The sequence below is a fragment of the Chelmon rostratus genome, chromosome 8, assembly GCF_017976325.1.
Source record: "Chelmon rostratus isolate fCheRos1 chromosome 8, fCheRos1.pri, whole genome shotgun sequence".
Lineage (NCBI taxonomy): Eukaryota > Metazoa > Chordata > Actinopteri > Chaetodontiformes > Chaetodontidae > Chelmon > Chelmon rostratus.
This window is the reverse complement of record NC_055665.1, coordinates 18,481,918-18,509,339: the sequence shown is the minus strand read 5'-3', so window position 1 is coordinate 18,509,339 and position 27,422 is coordinate 18,481,918. Positions and strand designations below refer to the sequence as shown.

Sequence of the window (27,422 nt, the reverse complement as noted above, 5' to 3'; positions counted from 1 at the left end):
CTTCCTTTCCCCGGAGCAAAGATGGCGGAATACGACCTCACCACCAAAATTGCCCACTTTTTAGACCGTCATCTCGTTTTTCCTCTTCTGGAGTTCCTGTCTGTCAAAGAGGTACGGACTATACTAACACATAAACACTTCGGTACATTTTGTCGCAATTTCAAGAAACTATATATGGCTTTTGAACACTTAAAAAGGCCATGTACGACATACAATTGTCCACGTTTTCTGCCGTTATGTAAAGTAGATACTTTTAACCGGCGTGCATCCGGAAATGTAGGTTCTTGCGTTCAAAATAAAAGCGGAAAACCATGTCGCCTTTGACAAAAAGGGATAAATGTCTGTGAGATTAGCACTAAAGAAAGTAATCTAATCTATGCAGTAAATGTGCAATTAAATATAAGTGAAATTTGTCATGTGAATTATTACGCGGTACATTATGACAACGTGGAGACTTCAGTTGATTTACATTTGAAAACAAAGTATCGGAAGTTCTGCTTTTGATTGTGATTATGACTTTACTCTGGTCGAGCGAGCTACACGCTGTTTCACATTCAGGCAGTAGTAGGAGTACGCGTTTTCCTCACTCGGAGTAGTATGTGATATACAGTTGTTGGGCGGTGCTCCCTAACAAGTTAGCATTCAGCGGGTCAGCGGTGTTTGCCGCCCAGTTGGGATATAATGGTCAATAAAACAGTCAGAACTGGTCTCTCAGGCGATGCTAACCGCTGGAAGCTAACAAACGTGCTTCATTTGCAATACTATCCACTAAGGTTAACAGCTGGAAAGAGATTATGAAGAATGTTCACAACACGTAACACATCTTTTAGCGGCAGACACATGCCAGGTAGCATTAGCTTTGTAGGTTAACTTGAAGCTAAGATGAGCGTTATTAACTTTCCAGCCGTCTCCAGTTACATGTAATATTAGTTGGCTAACAATAGCTATCATTTTTGGCCTAGGTTAGGCTGAACGTTGTTACATTGACGAACAAAAGCCAGCATGCCATTGAGGCTTGTTCAGTACAAATATCGTGTTTATTCCCATGAGCACGAGGGGGGGTCATGTGGGTATGAATGGCAAAAATGGGCTTAGTTCATTATCCAGTAAGTAAGTTTGTGCCTTGTCACAACTAATAAATTGGAACCATAGTGTCAGTCAACCTCTTGTTTGGTAAATATTACAGAAAATGTCCCCTCACCTCCGCTTTCTTTTATTGGTCTTTTCCCTAGATCTACAATGAGCAGGAGCTGCTTAATGGAAAACTGGACCTCCTCAGTGACACAAACATGGTGGACTTCGCCATGGATGTGCACAGAAGCCTGTTTCCTGAAAAGGAAATTCCCCATAGTAAGTGTTGACGCCTGGTGTATACACACTCCTCATCCCCATTTCTCAAGCAATTGCACAATGCTTTGCATGATAGAAATTACAAAGGGTAATGGCTACAAAACTTTGTTTTAAGTGCCGGGGTGCAGATCATGTATATGTTGGTTTATGTACGGTTATGTAGCTAATGATTTTCTTTATCCTCCCTGTGCCAGCTCTAAGAGAGAAGAGGACTGAGGTTGTGGCCCAACTAAAGCAGCTGCAGTCAGAGACGGAACCCATTGTGAAGATGTTTGAGGACCCGGAGACAACGAGACAGATGCAGTCCACCAGGTAAAACCAACATTTTTTAATCAAGTGTGGTTTATTATTATTATTATTATTATTATTATTATTACTCTAAAACTGATTTTAAGCAATACATGTTTTTCCTCATTGAGGTTGTGAAATTTATTGCTCGTCTTACTTGCCATAATTCTAGGATTAGTAAAACATGTTATTTGAAATAGTAGACTGCACAGCAGTACTGCAAAGGGATTTTGAATGAAAAGTGTACTCAGCCTTTTCAGGGGCGAAGTCAGCAAAGACAAAAAGTAAAAAGGGACAGATGCAAGATGCTGTGGTTAACTTAATTAAGACTGTTTTGTTGTCTGCAGTGATTAAAATAGTTTGGTCATAGTTAGTCTTTTATCCTGTCTTTTGTGTCTTGGCGAGAGTGTGTACAGTTAATCAAAAGCATTTTCCATTTTCATCTATTTCCAATTGGTACTGTTTTATTATATTGTTTTAGTTGGGCTATAGACATTTGTTTATGTAAGAAACAGATTTGTAGGAACTGTTATAAGATTTGAAGCCTGATAATAGCAACATTGTCTTAGCACATGTCTATGTCATTGTTAGTTTGCTGTCAGCATGGAGTAAGGAGGAAATCTTCCTTTTGGATAAGGAATCATGTGTCTTGTCTTAAGTTATGCTATTTTTTTTCATACCATTGGATTTTTTGAAACAATAGGAAACTCATCTGGGGTCAATGAAGAACTTGCACTGAAGCCAAAGGACATGCAACAGTTTTATTCCGCTGTTATGGCCTGAATAATTCTTGATGCATTTGCTTGTTTTTAACATTATTTCTGGATTAGAGGATCATCCAGTGCTGGAAATGAGAAATGGCTTGATATTTGAACCCCAGTGCCCTGTACTTTAATACATGCAGATCCACAAAGCATTTTACGGGGTAATACAACCTGCTGGTCTTACTACTTTTATTGAACAATTGGCTAATAGCCTTTTATGCTTTATTCGGCTTTATTTGGATAACTACTGAAACCCAGATATCCTAGTAAATCATTTTGGGACCATATTTATAAAAAGGTTGTCATTATTAGACACACTGTGTCGATTATGACCACCATTAGGCTGATCTATGACTTATTTTCTCATTTGTCTGAACTTGTTAAAGCAATGAAAAACACTTTTGGGTTTTTCAGTCAAGATGCCAATGGCTCCTTGACTTTTCAGTGCAGAAGATGGCAGTAATGCTGTGCAGACCTTTACATGAACGGTTGCCACTTGTTGGACATCAGCAGCTGATTCTCATCTAAACCTCATAACAAGTGCAAAGCATAATATAAGATATTTTGTATTACTGTTAAGACAGACGTTATTTGGATAGTATTCTGTTTCCCATTTTGTGTCCGTGCAGAGGTATACATCTGCAGTGCTGTTTGACATGTTTTAAAAAGTAAAAAAAAAAAAAGAAGCATTTTTGTACTGACATGGATGGCATGGCTAGCGACTCAGTTAAATAACGAGGATCTGTGTTCCCATAATGCACAGCAGGCTGACATTCCACACTACAGGAAACCAATATATAGTATCAGCAGAGACGACCTCTTCTGAAGCAGTGAAGAATCCTGCCTTAGCCTAAATGAGATTCACTTAAGACACATTACACATGTGCCAGCAAATGCACACAAATTCATTCACATAGAACTGAACATACTGTACCCGAGAAACACGCATCGTTTCAATGTGGTGTTCACATAAATACCAAGAAGGCAAAGTTGTAAAATGCAGTTGGGATACAACAGTTTAAAACGAGTTTAGAAGAGCCAGTGCATTCCTTTATTTTGACAAAGCCATAGAGACTCAGCGGCACTCTCTCACCAGACATAATTTGTTAGACATGGCTAGCATAGATCTGTAGTAGCCAAACCAGATGTAATAAACAGCCCATCACCCTGTTTTAAAAGTGAAATGGTCTTCATTTATGCACAGCTCTTGATTTAGAACTGAAGTGGAAAAATATACCTGAAAGGGACTCCAAACACCAGGATTTCAGCCAAACAGCAACTCAAGTTAAATGACCTCTAACTACAAGAACTGTGTTTTTTTTTTTTTTGTTTTCTTTTGCAGAGATGGACGAATGCTCTTTGACTATTTGGCAGAAAAACATAACGTAAGTTGACCTGATCTGCTGACATCTCACTTCTTCAATGCATTTCCCATGGCTCTTGTGTGAACCCATGGTTGTTTTAGGGGGGAAGTGGGAGGGGCAGGCAGAGCAGGGAAATGCAGAATTACTTCCCAAAACCCTTAACTCATTTTCGGGGTTTGTATGGCTTGCACAAATTCTGCGGACATTTACATTCTGTGGTGAATTGTTAAGAATAAACGGAGTAGCTCGGGACTCGTGGATAGAGCCGCAAGAATGCCGGAGGTTCTATATTTACCGTGATGTTTGGCTTCTTACCCTCCCCTCCATCGGTTCCCTCCCACTCCGGAATCCCGCTGACCTGCATGCTGTCCTCAGTGCACCTCCACACAGACCAGGCTCAGGGCCCCTCAGCATGCTATGGGAAAGGCTTGGGCGGCCCAGAGCACCCACTGCGTTTCACAGTTGTACCGAATCTTAGTGAATGGCCTGACGTCAGTGCACACTGCTCTGAGAGACTGGACAGCAGGAAGGACAGTTAAATATAGGAAGACAAGTAGGCTTGAAATGATAGCCCTATATATACACATATGCGTTTCTAATTTAGTTCACATGACCACTTCTTGGCAGATTCCTTACAAAAGTTAAATATTCTCTTGCCATTCATGGCAAAATACCACTGATATGATATAGCAGTGTTTACTCTATATTCATTTAGCAGTGGTATGCCACCACAGCAGGAAAAGTATGTTACTGTTACAGATAAATCTGAAATTAAAATTACACCTTTCTATTTAGTTACGATGATCTAAGATATATTTGGGTGTAGCCCTGATGTTTTAGAAGTAAAATATTTATTATAATTACACCTTAACCATGAAATGCCAAGCGATATGACACTGGCATTTTCTTAGGCACCACAGCTGCATAAAATCACAGAGCAAGCATGCTATTTGATTTCAAGAATTGTTTGTCCATGATTCACATTTTCTCCAGTGCTGATATTGGTACTCTCGTATTTCTCTTGAAGTTTCGTCAGGAGTACTTGGACACGCTGTATAGATATGCCAAGTTCCAGTATGAGTGTGGAAACTACTCTGGTGCCGCAGAATATCTCTACTTCTTCCGTGTCTTGGTAAGTTTTCAACTCTTGTCATTGACATTCAACACCAGTTAACATTAATGGTGATGCTAGCTGATAACTGTACACCTTCGCTCACTCAACAGAGGTCTGTAGTATTTTACTATCCTCATTTATATACTGGCTGGAGGCATTTCTCTGACATATTAAAATTGAACATCACATTATGTTTGCCAGATTGCTTTAATTCCTCAAAAGGCCAATGCTTGCATAGGAGAGGAAAAGAACACTTAGAAGTAATTGAATGTGAAAAGCTTACGTCATTGCCTGTTCAATTCCCTGCACGTCTTTTGTATTAAGAGGAGACTGCTGCTCTAAGACTTGAGTAGGATCTTTTACTGGGCCAAGTGATCAGTGGCGGACTGCATAATCTGTCTGTAGTCTTCTCACGGGGCAGGCCTCGGTAGACAGCTTATTGATTTGAGTGCTGTGGCCAGAGAGTCCCTTGTCACGACTTCTGAGGTTATGGTGTGCTGAAGTTATGCAAGGCGTCTCTTATATAGCATCAAGAGGCTGTGCATGTATGATGGCGGGCGTACTTATCGTGAACTTATCAAATGCTATCTTCACTATGCTGCTCTTTCTCTATGAAAATCTCTAAAAATGATGAGCTGTAGGAAGAAGACAAATTTCTGCAATATAAAGAGTTTGAATAATTTTCAAAATTTAATATATTTAAAAATTGAATAATGCCAACAGATGTTACCCCGTTTCCTTTATAAACAAAGACGCTGGTTGCCTGGGTTCTGGTATTTGTGGCCTCTCTCCCTTTGCCCTCAGAAATGAGTGAACAACAGAGAGTGATCCAGGTACAGGTTGACTACAAGGACTACAGGCTCTCTCCAAGCTTGAAAGTCTGTCAGTGTCTCAGCCAAAAGTTTAAGTCACTGCAGAGTTTTGTTTTAACTTTGTGAAAGCCGCCACCTAATGTTTTTGTTCAGATTCTTGAACAAGTGATCCTTGAATTTTAAATTTTTGTTAAGCTTTACCTGCAGTTAGTTAGTCTAGTCTTAGGCTAGTCTCTGATTACAAAAGAAGAGTTAGACTAGTACAGGTAGCTGTATCCTTAGGGAGGTGGACATTTCTGGAGTTGTGGATTCGTCAAGAAGCAACATACTGATTACATTTAAAGGGCCTTCATGCTAGAAGTTTTTAGCAGGAGCGGATCTATTGTTGACTACATTCTGTGGCTCATTTTCATTCGCCTCTGAAGCTGTGTGTGCCCCTGCAGGTCACGTGACATGATGAGGATTTGGTTAGCAACTCAGATATTTTAAATTGTCAGCTCTGCAACAGTTTTAAAGCTTGTATAATATCCAATAACAAATCACTGTGGGTGTTGATGGATTGGGTTGGAGGAAACACAAAAGCACAAACGTCACCAACAATAAGCCACGAAGCAGAGGTTTTGTGGTGTCTGTTATTTAGCATTGCATTTTTTTTAATAGAAAAGTTTATTTACCTTTTTTTCCTATCCATGGGACTAGGAGCTGTGGAGGAAAATCAAATACCAGGACGTTTGATACACTATCACTGTAATTTTATGCACATTTTCTATCACTTTAGAAAAGGTTACAATGGTATGATGGTTTTGCAACAGGGGGACTGGTGCCACCCACTGCTTATTCTTGATAGACCAACTCCTAATAAACACTCAAAGGTTGTGGATGGAAACAAGCACTCATTTGCATTTTCTTTTGCAGATTTTTGTGAAATTCGGTTAAAATTTGTGATAGATTTGGATGGAAAAGTTGTCAAGTGTATGAGACCTGCAACCAATCCATCCTCAGTTATGCAATTGTTACCTAATCTGAAGCTGTCTTCAAGATTACATGTAGGGAATCTAAAATTTTGTAGCTACCCCCCTGTTGACTTGGGTTTTTGAAATACAACACACATTTCCAGTGGGAATTTAGCTCTGTTTTGACTCCTTTGGTGTTATCTTGCATCAAGTGTGAGGAAGTTCAACTCAGCTGAATGTCCTATAATGACCAGAGGAACCAGTCTGCATAGTCGGTGGTTTCCAAGTGCCACTCACTTGTCGTCTTGCTTTTGTTTGTCTTTGGTTCAGCATTTGACTTTGCGGTAAAGCAAGGACTCATGCCAAACACAGCCCTAAAAGAACGGGCAAGAATAAGATCAACATTTTGTCTATTCATTAGAGTGAAAAACATTAAGACCATCTTTTGTTCCTAGTCTAATTGGCATTTGATACTACACTGCGTTGCCTCTTGTCTTTTGGATGACAGTGGCTCTGGCTAGTCATGCACTATGCATGCAGTGTCCCCTCTTCAAAATCTTGGCAGTGACTCAAGCGATGATGAACCCACTTTGCTACAAACAGCCCTCTTAACCCAAAGCAGTTGGGTACTTCATTTGATGGGTTTTTCACTGATCTGCTCAAATCTGTGGAGGGAAGAGTTTCATCTTAGACAAGATGACGGGTAATTCGCCCAAGATTTCCACTTCCACTCCATACCAAAAAAATGCATTAAGAAAAGTCTTCAAAAGCAACGGATATGTCCCACTGTTCCAACAACAGTTGTTTATGGCTTTGCAACTCAGTCTAAATAAACCAAAATTGCTTTAATTGAGGTATGTTGTTCGAGGTCCAGCACATTTTTTTTTCTTTTTACCCCTCAAATTGTTAGACCCCTCATTTTAAGTTCCAGCCAGATCAGGCTCTGTAACTTGATATCTGTTGCTTACTCTTGACAATGCAAGAAGCTTTTAGAGAAGGAAAAGGTAGAAATGGATTTCATTAGTGGGAATGTGTATACCCCTCTCCCCCTCCCCTCTTTATGGTGTTTTGTGGACCTCCCATCCTCACAGGCCCCTCTTCTGTCTCTCCCTCCCCTGTATGGGAGAGGTGAGGCTCCATAAAGTCATTTAACGTGGGAAACCCAGTCAATTAAACGAAGGAAGCCAGCCTTGCAAAATCCATGCCTCAGGTCTTGTTACAGTGTGGCCTAGCCCGAAAAGAGCAACTTATTCATATCATCACTTAATGCAGGGATTGAATGTTAAGAATAAAGATTGAGTGTCCCGACAGATCCCCAGCACAGTAAATTTATTGTTGCTGGTCAGTCAGCGAAAATGTGCCCATTTCACAAACCAATGGAAACTTAAGGTAACTGCTGGAAAAACCCAGGTATTGAAACTTTTCTAGCGTGGCCACTAGTGAAAGCCAGACTGTGTGTGTGTGTAGAAAGCTGCCATAATGACCTGGAGGTCAGCCAAACGTAGCAGGCTGGGACTTCCAAGAGAGGGGAAAAAAATAACAAACAAAACACTTCAACAGATGAAATGCTGACCTTTATTTGGGCAGTGTAGCCAGTTTTTTTTCTCACTGTTACAATACTTATCTTTCTTGTGACTTTTGCACTGAAAAAAAAATCATAATGGACCTGTATCGTACTCTGTCATCAGAGAAACTCTGCTGTTCTCTCTGGCCGGATGGGCACACACACCATTTTACTGTGTTCTCCTTTGGGGGAATACTACAAGAGATTTTCCAAATATTTTCCCCTTATCTGGCATTGTTTCATATTATAGTAGTTCACTGAAATATTATCAGAGTGTAGCTGGTCTTTGCCAAGTAAACTTTATTTCTGAAGGATCTTACCAATTTGTGGGGTTCTAGCGGAAATCTGTTCTTTTTTAGTGTTTCCTCTACTTGTCCATCTGTCGTGTCTCACAGCTTCAGCGGCTGTCCGACGGTCCGCGGGGGTGTGTGGTTAGCATCTAGGTTTCTCTGGCCACTCGGCAGACACCCACCACGACTTCCTGCTTGACTCATGTCACTGCGTCTGGTGTTTGGTGTTATCGTGAACTACTGTTTCTCATGAGCCCTAGGGTGTAGTCCAATGTCCACTCCTGAGTGATTGCCTTGCTGAGGTTCAGAGGCATTCTCAACCTGTGTTTCATTAGCTGATTCTTTTTTGTTTGTTTTAGTCTGTTCTGGAAATCAGAAACGGTAGCCTGCAACATTTTTGACAGTGATTATCCTCAGAAAGATGTGTCTTGTTAGCATCAGTTCATATTTCAGCCTAATTACCTTGTGATAGCGACAGAGTTGTCCAGAGTTACTGAAGGCAATGGATCGAGGTTATTGCAATTACCATTTTCATGACTGAATTGGAGTAAAGTTTGCAAAAGATGTTAACAAAGCAGATCTCACTGGTAGCATTACACTCCCACTGAATATTTTACACATTAGATACTGTTATTTGGCAGGTTAGTTAATGTCATGTTTAAGTGCCTGACAATCAGCCTGGGATATTTCTTCAGGCTCGACACTAAAGCTTCAGTTAGTTATGTTAATTATCAATGGATATATTTGATATTTTTTTACGTTACTGTTTGGTCAGTAAGATAAAGAAAATCTGTATGGTACGAGATCCCAAAGTGGTTTCTTAAGACTGTATTTTTTTCAGAAATAGTCCAAAAACCCGAAGGTAGTCAGTTGACATTGATATGAAATAAAGACAAGCAACTAAATCTTCTAGTTTGAGATGCTGTGAGCAGCAAATGTTTTCTATGTTTCCATCAGTGCCAGTACCTACGGAGTATCCTGTCTTTTAATACTTTCTGAATGACATTTTCTGAGGAACTTTGCACAAACCTAAGCTGATTTAATTTATACTCAAGTTTGTTCTTTTTCTGCAAACTCTCTGTCTGTGCTCATAGATTTTAGTGATGGTGTTGTATCAGCTAAATAAAGCAACAGAATGTGCCCTCGGGCATGGATGATGTAGTTTTTTTGATCAAAGCTCGTACTGTATCATTATTTCACCAACCAGCATTATGCAGTAACAGTGTCACACTTATGTATACAGTAGATCCTAAAACATTCTCTATAAGGAATTTATTCTGGGATCGGTACAGAGTCTTGTGCTAGGTGTGTCTGTCCCACCCATCAGATTGATTGTTATTCTTTCAGATTTGCGCTGAGCTCATTTTTCATTTAATTGAATTATTGACACAATTTTGGCTTTTTCAGGTGTGGCATGTAGGAAGACACAAATATTTGGTTTAGATTTTTTTTGTTGGTTGTATAAAGACTGATCTGACAATGGTGTGGCATTGTCAAAGATGGACTTTACCATCCTGACCCTATCTCCTCTCTCTGTAATGAGTGAATAAAAGCCAAGATGAGTGGATAACCTCCTCTGTAACTCTTTTGACCATTCTTTTGTCTCATGCTGATACACCATTAGATTGATCTGATTGAGAATTATCTTCAGCACTACCCAAGTAGACTCTCTCTCAACCAAAATGTTTTATTTTTAGCAAACAAATTCAGACAGCATAGTGACACACATGCTCGAAATATGCCTTCACGTAATGTACTAATCTGAAAGTATCAAACTGCATGGTCAACTGCAATGTTGTGGCGGTATCTAGAAGTGCAGAAAATTTGGTTTTATTAAAAGCAAAACAGTCTTTCATGATCAAGTTCTCTTTCTCTGTCAAGCTTCATCCCCTTATGATGACGTAATTTAATCAATTTATCCAGTATAAATAAGAAAAGTGATTGTATTGTGCAACAGTGCCACTGAAGCCAAGCAAGCAGTGGCAAGCCCAGTCTCACTGTGTACGGATGCAGATGTTACTGAACTGTCCGTCAACCTGTACAAGGAGACTCTTAATAAAAAATTGCTCTCTCAAGTAATGTGGAAAAGCTGTTGTTTCGTATGTTGGAGTGTTGTGTACTTCAGGTTTTAACAGTGCACCATGTCTGTTTCCAAGGTCCCATCTACAGACAGGAATGCCCTGAACTCGCTGTGGGGCAAGCTGGCCTCTGAGATCCTGATGCAGAACTGGGAGGCAGCCATGGAGGACCTCACCCGCCTGAGAGAGACTATCGATAACAGCGTAAATGCCCCACTTCTCAGAATTTGATACCTCATTTAGATTCCCTTACATAGACTCTCATATTGACATTTTGCTTTCAGTACAGCTCTGCTTTGGCATTTTATTCCTTACCCACATGCGCTCATCTGACTACTTAAGAACTTGGATTTGAGTATGAAGTGTTTGCCTGTATTTGATTGATGGTTATGTAGGAAGCAAGAACACTTCGAACGGTTGTTTTTGTGCCATACCGGAGAATAGGACAGCTTATATATGACTGTGGCAAAACATATTTTAAAAATGTCTTTCTCTCTTCTGTGCTTGTTTTACTCTTCCTTCCTTTCTCCTTCCTGCCTGTATTTCCATCTTTGCCTTGTCCAGTCTGTCACCTCCCCTCTCCAGTCTCTCCAGCAGAGGACATGGCTCATCCACTGGTCTCTCTTTGTCTTCTTCAACCACCCCAAGGGCAGAGACAATATCATTGAGCTGTTTCTGTATCAGCCACAGTAAGTAACATTTATGATATTATATTATTTTATTTTAGTTTCATGTTTTAACTCACCGTTTTTGCACCCAGAAAATTGCAAAACGTTTGAGAATACCAAGTAGTTGTTAAGATAAGATCCATTTCCAAAAAACAAGGGCAACAGGAAAGACAAAGTTCTGAAGCTTGGTTGAATTTTGACTCTGACCTGTATATTTTATTCGGAGAAAATTGGTTTGCATGCATTATGAATTTTGTGTGATTATGTGTGTGATGGAAAAAAATAATTTAACGCTTGCTTTGTGTAGCCCAGCGGCAGCGACACTCTGACAGGATTGCATTTCAAAGCAAAGTTCATCCTTTTTCTCACAAGTGTCACCTTTTCATTGTAGTGGAGTTTTTTTTTTTCATCATAATTCATGTTTGGTAAATTCAACCAAAAGTTGCTGTATTATACTTCAGAGAGACTGTATAGCAACTCATACACACTCTTTGAATATTTTGATAATGGTTGTTGCAGACTTCTCCGGTTCCGTTGCTGTAGCATGACCATTTGTCTATGTGTGTGTCTAATGTATATCGTGCAGTATGTGTGTAGTTACAGTGTTTCCTGTAGGATTTTTTTCCAGCATCAGTGCTGAACTGTGTGAGTTTCATTTTGAAGATATTTGTCATCAAACATGCTGAAACACGTAGGGCTTCAGACACATTTGTACACAGTTGTAGATGTTGAATTATGTTTAATAGACTGCTTCAAGACCCACCTAGACAGCCTATGTCCTGTGGTTGGTATTGTCTCTCCTCCTCTCTCCTCTCTCCTGAAGTTATACTCTTCCTCTTTCCTCTCTTTCCTATCCTCCTCTCACCTCCCTTTCCATTCTTTGTGATCTCACCTGTCCTACCTGTCATCCTGTCTAATAATGGAATGCATGAAGTACAGTACTTGATTAAGCAAGCTACAATAATGCAATTAAATAAATCCTGCTTGGCATTTTCACATTTCACATACAGGAGACAAATTACCTGCCTTCCATCCTCGTTAATTTTATCCAACTAACCTCAGCTTTATTATGACCATCATCAGCCTTTCTTTTCCTTACCAACCAGTTTACCAAACTCATCTGAAAATTGAAAAATATTTCAGATGACTTGACTAAGTAAGTGTATAGAGGTTCACGGTGATCAAGTTTAAAAAAAATATGTGCCATGATGGTCTGTCAACATTGGCCAAAAATGACTTTTGAATTTTCACTCTAAAATAAATCCACAAGTTAAAATATATTTAAATTTCAGTTGGAAGTTTAATTAAAGTGTTGGAAATTTTGACATTATTGAGAATTATGTCAATGTTCACACACTGAAAGTGAATCACGAGGCCTACATTAATTTGAATGTGAAGCAAACAGTCGCCTGCTTGGGAATGAGACAAGTTTGATATTCTGTGAATGAGCGTGTTCCTCGCAAGCCGATAAGAAAATCAGATTAGGGCAAACAAAAGCTCGATATCTACATCTGCCGTTATACTTTTGATCCATATCCCCCAATACAACAATAATGACAGGAAAAGTAATCCTTGGAGAAATTGGTGGAGATTATTGTCAGAAAATTGATGTAATGTTATGGCCGACTCATTGTTTTCTGTGTTTGTATGTTGGCACAGTATGGCATTTAATATTTTAAATACAGAGAGGGGGCCCCCTTTGATAAAGAGGAGTGGCTGACCTTTGAGCTTTTCTGCATTGTTTCTATATCTTCGCAGAACTTGGTTGGAAAAGGTAGGTAGCATAGCCGTCATTGCTGCCAGCTGCGCTTTCAAATGACCAGTGACCATTAACACACTGCTAAATAGTGGTTATGTTTGAGGGTGTTCAATGTATGGTCATTGCTCATCCCTGACTCTGGCTGCTAAAAGTAGATATGGCAAATCTATTGTGTTTGGGGTGATTTTTAAATAGCGCTGCACTGCTGTTGACTGCAAAAAGGGAAAACGCTGTTAAATTTGAAATTTGATCTTTATTTTGTACCATGTGTCCATATTAAAGTATATTGTGTTGAAAATTGAATTGTAGCTCCAAGGTAATTCTTGATTCTAAGAGGATTTGGAAAAAAGGCCAGTTGTTTTATAGCATTAACTTAATTTAGAGAAGGCCATTTGCTTTAATAGCGCATTTTTGGGTGGTGGGCTTCTTCATGAACCCTGCTGGTATTTTTAAAGTGGTTTCAGAAGTGTGTGTTTTCGTGTGGTCTGTTTACTCTCCAAGTCGAGAATGAGGCCATGTGTATTGCAGATCGGAAACTTTATACTCTGTGTTAAAATTTGCACACCACCTATTTTGATGTCTTTGCTCCCTCCCCCGCTTCTGATTGCAGGCTTGTATAATATACAGATGATTGGGCTCCACAGACAGTATGACGGGCGACCACAACACAGTGCACTCAAATGTCTGGTTCCCTGAATTTTACTCAGTTTTTAATTTTATTGTGGATGATTAAGGAGGCCTGCCCAATAATTACCAATGAAAAGCTCACCCAACCATCTGTGTGGACAAACTGAGGTAGTTTTGTGTGCTTTGCAGTTTCACAGTGTAGAAACCTCATGTTTTCCCCACTGAGGCTTGGCTCTTGTTTCCCATCTCTTGACCAGTACTTCCTTTGGCTGAAGTTGGTGACCAGTGGCTGGCCTTCAGCTCCACATATGACCTCCCTTACCCCTGCAGTCAGCAGATGTTGGTCCAAAGCTTTGTGTACTATTGACAGACTGCACTGACTTCAAGGGAAACAGTGCTCAGTAACCAAGTATGTTACAGGTGCAAACTGGGCAAATACGACTGCAGTAATATATCGCGAAGCACTTGTTTGGTTGTTCAACATAATTTTCATGTCCAGACGAGAAGTGAAATGGGACCTTGTTACCATGTCCCTCTTCTGTGTTGCCCCCCCTTTGAACAGTGGAAATTGGAACTTACACTTGATTTCTTGGCTGCTTGCCTCAGTAGCATCTTCAGCAAACAAGTGCTGTAACGATTGTTGCCTCAAAACTCAAAAAAAAGAAAAAAAGAAAAAGATAAAGTCCCCTAAGTAGGATAGGGTGAATGCCCCCCAGCTATGATATAGTGACTCATGCAAGATTGCTTGCTACTGGAGCCCCCCCCTGGAGAGTGAGTAGGTGTAAGTTAATCAGGAACACAGCACGGAGCTTTGCGGTCTTCCACGGGAGTCAGGCAAGAACAAAGGGAGAGTTCCCCTAAAAGCAGGCTGCTGATGGCTTTGCCAAGCAGCCCACTGCTGTTTTTAGACTCAACATCACTACTGCCACAGGTCCCCTGTCCCTTTAATTGTTTCAGCTAATTAAGCTGTTGTCGGCACTCTCTCTGAACACCATGTGTTCCTCTGGCCATGGCTATGGGAGACCTGAAGGGGCCTACTCCACTTCCTCTCTTCAGATTTAATTTGCTCAATTGGAGGTTGAGTGGAGGGTGAGGTTCAAAGGCAGGTATTGAGAAACCAATAAGGAATTTTGATGATGTTAATTGATTGCCATGTTGACAAGGAAGCACAGTTTAACGGAGCACAGTCTCCATAGTTATTGTGGGATTAGGATCAGCCTGTAACAGTCTCCTGTCTCTTGTGTTCAGCCCTTAGCCAGTTGACCTGTGGTTGAAACATCAGTCCCTGATGGATTGGGTTTCAGCTACTGGGCAGGTCCCTGCTCACTGATCTATATCTTGCCAGGGTTTCCTTTTCCTCCTGCCCACTCATAGGACACTAATGAAAGAGACGGCTTAAAGCTGGGACCTGTGTCCAGAAGTGAGGGTCCTGTTAGGACATTTATCTGTTTTAGCTCCAAAAGCTTTTTCTCTGTCCTAAATGCCAGGAGCCCAATAGGCAGCCAAAATGTTATAGTGTGTGTCCTTGTTAAGATCATGTCTTTGATTGTTCTGATAAGTGATTACCTTCATCCTCCCTCATTTCAGATACCTCAATGCTATTCAGACCATGTGCCCACACATCTTGCGTTACCTAACCACAGCGGTCATTACAAACAAGGATGTCCGTAAGCGCCGGCAGGTTCTGAAGGATTTGGTAAAGGTCATACAGCAGGTATTGGACTTAATTATTTCTCTGGTTTTTACAAAGAGTTTACAAAGTGCACACAGTTATCAGGTCATTGCTTATAGACCATACAGGCTTTGAAGGATGAGTAACTGATCATGTAACCCAATAGCATTGCTCACACTTTCTTTAAAGCGCAGGAAATTTATATGGGTTTGGGTCTAAGCTGGAAAAGCTGTGAACCCAGTACTTCTGATGAATGGTAAATTGACTGACTGTAGTGCACTGATGGCTTCTCCATCATTGACAAGTAGCTATTTCAAGAGATCTAAGCACTGTCTTGGTGGGTTGTTAGTAATCACTAAAACATGTGCTCAGTGCTCTCTGCTCTGTAGCCTCAGGTCAGGTTGGGTCTCTAAGCATGATTTGGAACTCGTCAGAGTTCAGAATGTGTTTTCGCTCAAGTCCTTGTAAATTGTCATGTTTATTTAACTATTGTGGAGCAGGTGATTATTATCATTTCATGGCCATTGCTGTCAGTAACTTTAACCAAACTATGATTTCTTATTTTTATTTTATATTTTTCTGAAAATATATTCTATATAGTACCAATTTCTGTTTGATCAAAAAAACAAGAATCACATGTACATTTCAATTTTTCCAGGAATCTTACACCTACAAAGATCCAATCACAGAGTTTGTGGAGTGCCTGTATGTGAACTTTGACTTTGACAGTGCACAGAAGAAACTGAGGGAGTGTGAATCGGTGAGTAACCACTTCATTAACCTTACCAAAATTCATTTAAACCTTTTGTTTCCAAGCTTTGAGAAGCAGTTGGTCCTTATTGTGCCTCTCCGTGACAATACAGAGGTCTTGTGAGGACCTCTGATTTGCAGATCAGACTCCTGAACTTTCACATCTTGTATCGTAGTAGACATTGTCTGACCTTCTGCCTGTTCACACAGCGTTTACTTTTGCTGGCCCTCTGAATGGGGCCAGTGCAGACAGCACAGTGATAGTCTGTGCCTTGTATCATACTGTCAAATATAGAGGTCCTCTTAGACACTGCATGACTCAGGCTTCTGTCAGATTTTACTGTGGCCTGTAATTGACCCATCAGGCTAGTAGTTAACAGTAAAAGCTTTATAAGCAAGTCTCCTCAGAGGCGTGCAGACACTCGTTTTGAGGGGGACATCTGTCACAGCACCACCATTTAGAGCATTTATTTCAATTTTGGTTTGTAATGTTTTAATGTATCTGTAGTCCTTGATGTGACAATAGAATATGGGTAGTATACCATAAAATTCCTCTTTGTATGTTGACCACAAAACTGAACACACAGTGAACACTGATGTGTTTCGAGAAGTTAAACTGACCTTAAATGAGATGATATTTACAGATCTGTGGAAAAAAGCTTGACAAACTTGTGTCAGATTTATTTGATCATTATGTCTCGACCAAAATTCCTGTGATCTTGTAATATCTCTCTGATACAGTTTTAAAGTAAAGGTTTTGCAGGTTTTCAATTAAGAAAGTGGGGTGTGTCAAAAACCATTAGACAATTTGAAGGTCTTCATTTTGCATTTAGGGTCAGCTTTATTTAAAATGGTTCACTGTTGTTGGCCAGTACACTAATTCTTTTGTTATCTTCTAGAAATTCCTCAGGTTTTTTTTGTTTTTGTGTATGTATAAATCTTTTGATCTTCAATGCTGCCACCACAATTTGGTTTTCCCAGATGACTGCTGACCTGCAGAGGAATAAAAGGCAAAACTGCAAAACTTGGGGTTATTTGCCCCCTTTTTCATCTTTTGCCTCTCAACAATAAACTTTCAAAATGAAAAACATCTGGCCTGATCAAATGGCTCTTTCCCAGGAGTAAATGTTTATAAATCACGTCAGCAGTTTACTGACGGTTCCGTTTCATTTTAACCTATTTTTAAGCTAATACAAAGAATATTCAGCTTCCCAAGTCACTATTTACCAAATGGTTTAAAGCATTTAAACCCTCAAAAAAATCTCTGCATGGCCACAAACAATCCAAAGCATGTTTCAGAAGAAAATGAGATTTTTCCTGGGCAAATGCCTCCAGGGGCCATCTCCAAATGATGAAATGTACTATCAACAATATTAGAGCTGTATCGTATTTCAGCTAAGACATGACACACCCTCAATCATCGACCTTGTTAAACACTTGCGCGCACTTTTTTAGGAAATCTCTGGGTTGGTCTTGACCTCGCCTCATGGGGTTCTGTTTACAGAGACTCTTCTGTGGTTAAAACAGACTCTCAATCCCAACTACTTCTCAGGTCAGAACCCAAGTTATTCCAGGTGCTCTTAACACTACCTGTCAGTCTTATCAGAGCATGTCCAGTAGGCACAAAAGCCCTCTATTGACCTCATTCAGTTCAAAAGCAGGTCTAGCAAGGTGGGTGGTTTCAAAAATGTTTAACGGCACCTTTAATGCATTACCTGTGATGGTCTGCAAACATTTTCCCAAAATGGTCTTGTTTGAAGTCAGTAATGCAGTTTTTTCCACTGCAGAAATTCACACGCAAGCCTTTAAAAAGCACATTATTTCAGAGGTAAAGGGATGTTTCACAGACTGTGCAGTGATTGAGGTAAACGGATACTCCATTGGGATGGGCTCTTGTCTTGATGAGCATTTGTAATACATCAATTTCAAGCCGTTGAGAAGTGGCACCCATCTATTTGTTGTAATGGCCAGATATGGGTATTGTTTTCAGCTCTCCTGTCTTCTGTACCCTGTATAATAGTTTGAGCCAAGTGCTCTCAAATGGGGTGTTTAGCTTGGTTTAAATTGTCCTGTTCAGGCTATACAGTTTTTTTTGTTTCTTTCCCACCCCACCCAAATCTGGAATCACTGTCAGATGTTAGATGGTTGCATGTCAAAGAATGAAAAGTATAGGTCTACCTATAGTCAGGCCCTCAGATTGTGCATAAAGGGGCTCTTCGAGCCCTTTCAAAATTTGTTTAAGCTTTGTGGTTTGAATCCCAGATGACAGTAATTAGGGCACTTAACTGTTCAAAGTTTATCAGCCTTAGATAAGTGTTGTCATAGCTGAAACGTGCGTTGCCTGATAGCGCCATGTAGTTGGGGTTTATTCAGGCAGAACTCTGGGCAGATAGCAGCTTTCTAAGCTTAAGCAAACAAAGAGCTGGTAAGTCTTGGGAGAACTTTTGAAGATGGAGGTCTGTGATGTGAAATAGCATTCAGTGGAGAGTTGGAATGCAGCACGTACTGAGAAATGGGAGCATTTCGCACAGTGGTACCTGTGGGTCATGAACATTTACAGGAGATGAATTGGCCATATGCAGTAGTATCAAAGAGCACAAGCAAAGTTGTATTTCTTACTATAACAAGACACAGTGATACTGCATATGGACGGCTGAAAAGACTTGCTCTCATCTGCGAGTTTATTTGGACTGGCGATACTACAGCTGTTGGATGACTGTAGCCGTGAAATTTGGCCATCCTCAACACTGAAGTTGACACTGAACCACCAGACCAGATGACTGGTGATAAGTTACAGACAATGTGGTCATCTCTGTGGTTGGCTCTGTTCTTGCTGTATTGCCTCATGTGGTGTTGGTAGAATTTGAAGATTTGTGGTTGAGTTGAAGCACCTTGCAGGGCCTGGGATTACTTATACCTTATACAGGGACTTTCATCCTTTAAAACTTTTTCCAAAAAAGCCTTTTGGTAATGTAAATGTAGCCACTGCGATCCTCCCCTCCCTGTTTACTCTGACTATATATCAAAAATGGAGGTGAATTTAGTTTCAGTGAATAGGTTTTTTTCCCCTAATTGAATAAGACATGAATTCCTAGAAGTAGACCGATTGAAACTTGTAATGCTACACTCATGACTCCCCTGTGCTCAGTCTGAAAGTCCCAACGTGATTGTCCTAACGAGTCTAAGTAAAGCTCTGACTTTTGTGCATATTGAACTCTTTCACCTTGAACTCTTGTAAGAGAAACTTTGAGGTCGACACAAATAACTCTTTGTAAAATATTTACACTACTCTAATGTAACATGTTTTCTGTCTTATAGGTTCTTGTGAATGACTTCTTCCTGGTTGCTTGCCTGGAGGACTTTATCGAGAACGCCCGCCTCTTCATCTTTGAGACCTTCTGCAGAATTCACCAGTGCATCAGCATCAGGTTGGTCACTCAGTGCAATCCAAATAAAGCAAAACTACCATTTGCAAGTTTGACTTCTCATTGGGGGCACTACAGTTTCTTTTAAATCCTGATCAGGTTGCGCAGCAGAATTCACGCAGACATCTCTTAAGACTACCAGGAAGTCCTGTTTGCTGTCACTAGACTTTGTAAGCAGTCACTGAACAGGAAGTACAAACCTGGGCTTAATGATTAGTGGAATTTTCCTTGCAGACAAGTGTTTATTGCCCCTTCAACATACAGCCATGCTGACCCCACACATCTTGAGGATTAAGTATTGTGAGGTTTAACTGCTTCCAGTTCTCCACAGGTTGGTATAGTCACTAAACTTTTAAGACCACCTGTCCAAGGCCAATTCATGTACGGTTTTCTCTCAGGAAGAGGTCAGGGTTTAGACGGCTTGGGACGTTCCCAGCTGCTGTAACATGCAGGAATCTTTCAGCCTTTATTTTTTTTGTCTGAATGGAGGTCAGAGGGTTTTGTAGGACTCTATTGACTCCTAGTTCAAAATTCAGTTTAGTTGCATTAAAATAAAATTGACCTTGGATGCCTCCCCAAAACCAAGAAATTTAGTTAATGCTAATTATAGTGAGCATTAGTGGAGAGAAAATAAAAGATTATAGTAATTGTCTGCAATTAAGAGAGATTATGGGATTTGGCTGCCTCTTTATATAATTTTTAGAGAGTGACAAAGATAAAGACAGAGCATTCACCCTTCTCAGTCATTAATCCTCATCTTTGTAATGGTGAATTTGTGCTTACTGCTGTACATAATCTCTGATATTAGAAAAGGCATATACTCTTTTGTTTATTCTGTTCCTCATTAATTTATAGTACAAATTTTCCACTGCTTTAAGAAAGCTTTATTCATAGTATATTGCCCCTCAGGCATATCATGAATGCTGTAGGTTTGAAGGAAGGTCTGCATTTCAAATATGGTCCACAAACACATGATGCCCAATGGAAAGAGGGAATGAATTACTTCTGTTGACATGAAAATGATTGCATTGACTGTTATATAGAGCCGTGGAGGTCTGTAGTCAAGGTTGAACCGTGGAACATGATCAGGCCCTGTCGAAATCTCCAGTTGCAGATTGTCTGGAATTGATTAGGAGTCCTAGTTCTTTTTTGGCAGACTTACTGCTATTGGATCCATTTACTTGTTAAAGACCACAAAGGTTAGTGGTAACACTGAAAGAGGAAGTGGAACGGTGATTTTTCTACTTTTCACCTTTTTTCTGTGTTTTGGGCTCTCAGTTTGTTGACGCCTCTAAAGCAGGAACACAAATCAGGGCCAGTTTCAGGGATTTCCGTGTTTATTTTTGGTGGTGTTATGACGATGGACAGAACATGTCTATTTTTGAAAGACACCCAAATTCCAAGTCATTAGTCCTCTACCCAGAAGCCCTCTGCACCCAAGCGTGGACTCAAATGAATTTGATGGCTGCTTTTAATGAGGACATTTTTACAGCTGTTGGCCATGATGGTTTCACAGATATTTAGCTCGCCTTTTGCCCACAGCTTGGGACACAAAAGTAGACCAGAAGTTGGCGTAATTGAGTTATTTTACGCAATAAATGCTTATGTAAAATGCACTGTAGGCAGTGAAAATGTGATTCAGCCTGCACTCGTAATTGCATACACACACATCCTTTTGTCTAGACTTTTCAGTGTCCCGTGTGTGTGTTTTCAATTTAGCTTTGTTTTCCTTGTTTGATTTACAGGGTTTATTTCCTTAGTTCTCCCATGATTTTCAGTGGCGAGACCCTGCTTTGACCTCAAATGCACACTTGTCCTTTGACATTTTGAGTAAGTGCACTAGACACATGATCATTTGGGCAGTTCTTTTCCCCTCATCATGAGAATGTATTTGTACACAACACACAACAGCTCACTGGTAGTTGGAAGGAGAATCTTGTGTATTTGGATGTAACACTGAAGATCTTTCCACCTCACAATTGAGTCATTAAAAAGACCACACGATCATTTCGGTTTCCCCGAAAAATCTATTTTACCCCAAGCCGAAAGTGAAGTTGCTCCAAATGGCTTGGAGTCTCCCAAATGCTATCATATGTTAGTGTTTAACAATGCATTCATTTTAGACCAGCCATGTTAAGAAGCGGGCTATTTTTGAGAAGGATCCCTCCCATCCTCTTTTCTGCTCTAACAGAGTTAGACCCCGTTGCCTGACCCCTCTCTTCAAGTGTGAGGTTGGTATTGAGACCCAAAGGAGTCCCCTAGCCTGAAGTCGAAAGCTCAGGAGCCGGAGCGAGTAAGGGGTCGAAATGAAAGTGATCCCTGCTCCCCCAAGGAACAGGATCATGATTGTGTAAAATAAAACCAGTCATGGAGGCTGTCTGCTTGGCTTTAGGGCCAAAGGATGTCAATAGTGTAGGTTGTTTAAATCTCACCCATTCCCTGCCTCCTTTCACATCTCCCTCCTTTTCTCTTCTTTCCCTTCCCTTTTTTCTTATTTTCACTCTGAGATTTAAGTAGTGGTAGCTGCTGTACACCTCTGAGAGACAATGAGATAAAGTAAACCTCCTGTGATATACAAATGTCCTTCCTGGGAGGAAAACATTGCCAGACCTTCTTTTATAAATTAGATTAGAGGAGTTTGGCTGGTACAGGCCAACACCCTGGGCCTTTTGGGGCACTCTGTGTTCCTGTGTTATGCTGCATAGATTACGTTTAGAGGGTTAGGGGTTAGTTTAACTCCCTGGTGAGGAAACCAGATCGTGTTTGTTTTGATCATCATATCTGACCTGGACTTGACTGACATGTGCCCCCACTTTACTGAATTGCCAAACCAAACACCCAGTACCCCTGCGCAGCAATCACTTAATCACACAGGTAAAATGGGAATCAATAACAAATTTCATTCAAATTTGCCTAAATTACTTGATTGTAGGATAAATAAGTGAAGCGTATTTCTGTGTTACTATACCCTTTATGTGTTATTGCCCTGCTACTATATGTTATGTGTATGCTTTGTGAAGCTTATAGTAGCCAGTATTTGTTGACTGTGTCAGATGGGCATTAATTCGACTTAATAGTCGTTTTTGATTGAGTAGTTTTTGATTGTATTAGATATTACATTATTCATCGGAATACCACCAAGTCAATCAAATCTTTTATTGATTAAGCTATAAATATGAGCTACAACTGTTCGTTACCATGCCATTTGCTCTACATTAGCTACATGTAGACCTGCAAACTACAATCGTTGATGTTAATAGTGTCGGTCTGTGATTGCCAACATGTGTTAACCATCACAACCTGAAGTTGAGTGATTAGACAGCTGACACTTTTCCAAACTTGTTAGGTTCCCAAGAATGATCCATATGAGCAATTTCATTGTCAAGCATCATTTTTCTCCAGGTTTTGATGACCTGAAGTGTAATCAGCTGTCCAGCAGAGCTGTGTTAGTAGTCTGTTGGGGTGAGTGATGGGTTGATCAGTCTCTCTGTATTCCCTTTCCCCTCCTCTGGGCTGCTGAGATACACAACTCACAACTGGTGCTTTTCTGTCTCGTCATCCACCTCCTCCATCACTTCACTGCGGTGTGGTGAAAGTGTTGAGAGATGTGCACTGTCACTTGGAGACCAAACCCCATTTTGCTCATTATGCTGAGGTAATGCTGTTATTTGTTGTTTACGCTTTTAATACCCATCCAGACACTGACATCATTCCACTTCCCTTCTTTATGTGGTTTTGCCACCATTTGACCAACATTCATGGGTTAGAAAGTGGTAGTCTTTTTTTCTTTTTCTTTTTGAACCTTGAGGTAAGACAGACATTATCACAATTCCCAAATAAGATTACTTTCCACCAAAAGAATGTCTTAAATAAGTCAGACTCTGAGAGCGACAGTTGAAATCAGTAATAGTGGTGTTGGTGGTATCTGTGTTTGCAGAGCCATGGCATGAGAAGTGGTGTGGTCTGGGCAGATCCTAGCTTACTAACTGAAGGAATCTCTCAAAATGTGATTAATGGATCAGGAAGTGATAATTAGTGGAGTAAATTGTTTTTTATAAAGGCTTTATGACACCCAATATTTTGTACAAACACACACAGGCTATACACAATGACAAATTCGTACTTACAGTATTTCATACAGTAGTGTGTTCGTAAGGTTTTTTAGGGGTGGGAGGGCGTGCTTTCGAGATGAGAGGTAGGGTCGCTGTAGTAATTGTGGGCAGTGCACTGAGGGGTTGAGGATATTTATCGGGGCCCTTATATGAAATGTGGTAGGCGCGGAGGGTGGTGGGGGTCAGACAGAAGGAAGGGGACAGGAAATGTGGGGGGAAGGGGGGGTCTAGATGGGGGTATCAAGGGGGGTCGAGTTATTTTGAAAGCCACAAGGGAAGCCAGCTGCACTGGGGAAAGCTTTGGATCAAAGAATGCCAGCCACCCTCATACCTCCCCTCCCTCCACTGTGACACATCCATGTCTAGCTGTATCAAAGAGCAGGCTGGCCTCCAACATGGCTTTCATTTTGAGCGACAGTCACTGTTTGGACCTGTGTGTCATGACAAGCCTTAGCAGCCAGGTGGAGAGAGAGTGTGTCTTGGACAGAGGTACAAAGAAATGAAAGGATAAGTAACCACAGAGGCTCACAACATGGGGTAGTTCCAGCACTTCTAATTGAGTTATTCGTACAAGTCTGTAAATCAAGCTCCCATTAGTAGAGGGCTATTACAAGTGTTTTTTGGGTGTGTTTCTTGTTGTGTACCTTTTGCCCTAATACAATATGTTTGCCATTCCGTAATGCCCTCAGATGAAAACAGTGATTTGCCTTCTATTGTGCAACATCCATCATTATGTAGTGTAGTGCTAACAATGTTATTTGGTGCCATTGCATATTTCATGTATGCGTGAAGTTTAATTTATGTCGATGCTTGCAAAGGACTAATCTTACAGAGGAACCAACCAACTGCAGAGAAGCCATGTGCACCTTAGCCACATTTTTGGTAAAGACAGTGGTACTCTAGTGATACCAAGAGCAGTGATTTCAGATTTAGTTTGTTTATCTCATGACATCTGTTTTTTTAATGTACATGCAATTTTTATAATTTGAACGAGACTATGCTGTGTCTTATTTTGAGCTTAATACTAATGGCTGCATGATAAAATGGCTGCAATGGCAATGCTAAAAATGGCAATGCTGGTCTTTCATTAATTATAGGGGTCCTCACATATGGTAAGAATCGTCCCATAGCAGTAGTGCTACAGCTTCCTTAGCATCCTTGGCTATTCTCTTCATTTTCAGGACGATCTGCCCAGCACTGAGACACACGTTCCACACTTTGTGTTGTCTTATACCCCGGTTAATGCAACATGTCTTTCTGTTTCCTCAACAGCATGCTGGCAGACAAACTGAACATGTCGCCCGAGGAAGCTGAGAGATGGATCGTCAACCTCATCCGCAATGCCAGGCTGGATGCAAAGATTGACTCCAAACTGGTGAGACGTCTGTCTTCTTCCTCAATCAGTCAGCTCAGTACTTACCTAATTAATCAAAGCTTTTTAAACAGCCCTCTGCCAATCGGGGTCGTAGTGACAGTCATGTAACCCTTTTAGATGTTCCTTCTGTGTGACTTGAGAGGGATACAGAGGCATTATTTATGGCCTGATTTTATAATTGAAGGATATACTGCAAGGACATTGTACCCATAATATCTCACCCTTGTAAGGTCGGCTTCGTGAGGCTCCATGTTGAACCTGCATGTTTTGGCACACACATCACAACAGTTCTCTGTAATCAGCAAATCACAGCCCAGTCCTCCAGAATGACATAGAATTATCTAGATGTGTCTACAGGAAAGGTGAATGGGACCTGAGCAGCCGTTCCTTGGTGTTTGTAGGATGAGGCGTCTGCAGGACCATATGTGATTGGCTTATTGGTTGTTATTGTTAATCTGTAGTCCATCTGTGTCTGTATTTCTAGGGCCATGTGGTTATGGGGAACAACGCCATATCACCTTACCAGCAGGTGATTGAGAAGACCAAGAGTCTCTCGTTCCGCAGCCAAATGTTGGCCATGAACATTGAGAAAAAGCAGGCCCAGAGCACCAAGACCGAGGTGAGTAACACACATACTGTACGTACAAAATGCACACAAACCACCACTCCCAGCACGTCGCTGAAGGCAGCCATCCCACCCTTAGCCGATCAGATTGCTAGAAGGTCAACGTGAACTCAGGGCAGTTCAAAGCGTCTCAAATGATCAGCTCAGAACAACAAGGCTAAAGAATGTTGATGAACAACCATCAACAAAAGCCCTCTTTACACGAAATAAGCCAGTAAGAGCAAGTTTAACAGAGCTTTCATCCTTCCATTGCTCTTCAAAGGCCTAATGACAAGGTAGATTCCAAACAACCATAAAATGATGCCTGAGCACTGACTCAGCTCAGCAACGTAAATAAGGTGGACCCTCACACTGGCTTTTGGTGAACATTACTCAAAGCCTGGACTTCCCTGCACTTAGGACCTGTTGCAGATGTCTGGCTCAGGGTCCAGTCATCCCATTTAAGTGTGTTTTTGATGTTGACCTTGTGCGTTTTTCGTGGTATGTAGTCTGTTCAAGTACTACAAGTACACACAATGTCATAATCACGCACATAGTGAGCTGGAGCTGTGAGCTATTGCTTCACACAACTCTCCACTCCTTGAGGACATGCACATGTGTCAAAGCAGATTGATGGGTTGGTTACCTCGCCCGATGTCTGACAGCACCAAGGCCACAGAGTTAAAACAGACATGTTAAATGTTCACTTTTTAACTGTGTGTCTATTGAGTGGCTATCTTTTGATGTGCTCAGTTACCCTCCTCCCTATTGTTTGAATGTGTGCAGCAGAGTGCAGCAGTAACCCTGTCCTGTAAAAACACAAACCCCCTCTCTCTCATTAAGGAGTTTTTGTAATTTGACAAAAGAGGCTGCAAACAACTCGCAGAGCACCATTACATCCTGCTGTCCTCAAGGCTACAAATCACTTACATATAGAGAACATTTACTGCTTGCCATCTGGACCGGCTGCTGAGGGTCCCTGTCAACCCTCACAGCCACCCAACGCTTACCAACAGAACACACACATTACACACACCCAACAAGGAAAACGTCAGCACTTAACTGCTTGCACATGTATGTTACTTTTTCACAATTCCCACAATCAACAACAAAAAAATTGTTTTTACGAGGCCCGGTGATCTACAAATGATCTAATTTTCCATTTTCTTCACGCTTTTCTTCCAGACGCCAAACTGGGCAGGTCAGGAATCAGGATTTTAGCCACACAGTGAAGATGGACCCATCCCACTCATTGTGTTACTTTTTTTCCACACTTGTCTCTCAAGGAGCACAGTACTGCTTTGCACTTGGTTCAAGTCATCACCAATTCAATAAAAGTGACCAACAAAACCATTTTCACCCATGATTGCCTTATTTCTGGACATTACAAACGGCGGTTGAGGTTTGAGTGGTCAGACTTTTTTGTATCGGTAATACTTGATGAAGTTTTAATGTGCACATTGAGTCACCGAGTGGGACAGTTAAGACTGCTGCGTGTGACGCGGCTCATGTGTGCGTCGTAATGATGAATGGCTGTTTAGTCTGTTGGTTTTATGGTGTTTTAGTGGTTCGCTTTACCGTGGCAAGCAGTCACGCTGAGTGGGACGTCAGCCCAAGGGGGCACACAGAGGTGATGTACAGTTACCAGTGGTCACACTCTCTGCCAGTCATCCTGCCCATCTGAGGACATGAGGGAGCCATAAAGAACCATTAGCCAGACGGACACAATCTTTTTAATGTCCCACCCCACCCCCGCTTCCCTCTGCTTTTGACCTTCTCATAACTCAGTCCTCTGTCTCGCCTTCGTCACAGTTGCTCTCAAACTGTCTTTCATTCCTTCACATGCCTTTTAA

The 27,422-nt window shown here is 41.0% G+C and overlaps 1 protein-coding gene across 1 annotated transcript; it reads left to right on the top strand.

Annotated features, from left to right (window-relative positions):
- eif3ea (eukaryotic translation initiation factor 3, subunit E, a) lies at positions 1–26,922 on the top strand. The gene is made up of 13 exons (XM_041941758.1): positions 1–111; positions 1,233–1,350; positions 1,545–1,662; positions 3,745–3,787; positions 4,794–4,898; positions 10,656–10,781; positions 11,142–11,266; positions 15,219–15,345; positions 15,962–16,063; positions 19,372–19,481; positions 24,863–24,965; positions 25,450–25,584; positions 26,755–26,922. Exons 1-13 carry the CDS (start codon positions 22–24, stop codon positions 26,788–26,790), a joined length of 1,338 nt encoding a protein of 445 aa, XP_041797692.1. The 5' UTR covers positions 1–21; the 3' UTR covers positions 26,791–26,922.
- Positions 26,923–27,422: the final 500 nt, after the last annotated feature.

Bases quoted from the DNA above. Each gene is read 5' to 3' on its own strand.
- eif3ea (XM_041941758.1), top strand. From the start codon at position 22: ATGGCGGAATACGACCTCACCACCAAAATTGCCCACTTTTTAGACCGT. The intron at 4,899-10,655 runs GTAAGTTTTCAA...TCTGTTTCCAAG, and splicing joins TCTACTTCTTCCGTGTCTTG to GTCCCATCTACAGACAGGAA. The intron at 10,782-11,141 runs GTAAATGCCCCA...TGCCTTGTCCAG, and splicing joins GAGAGACTATCGATAACAGC to TCTGTCACCTCCCCTCTCCA.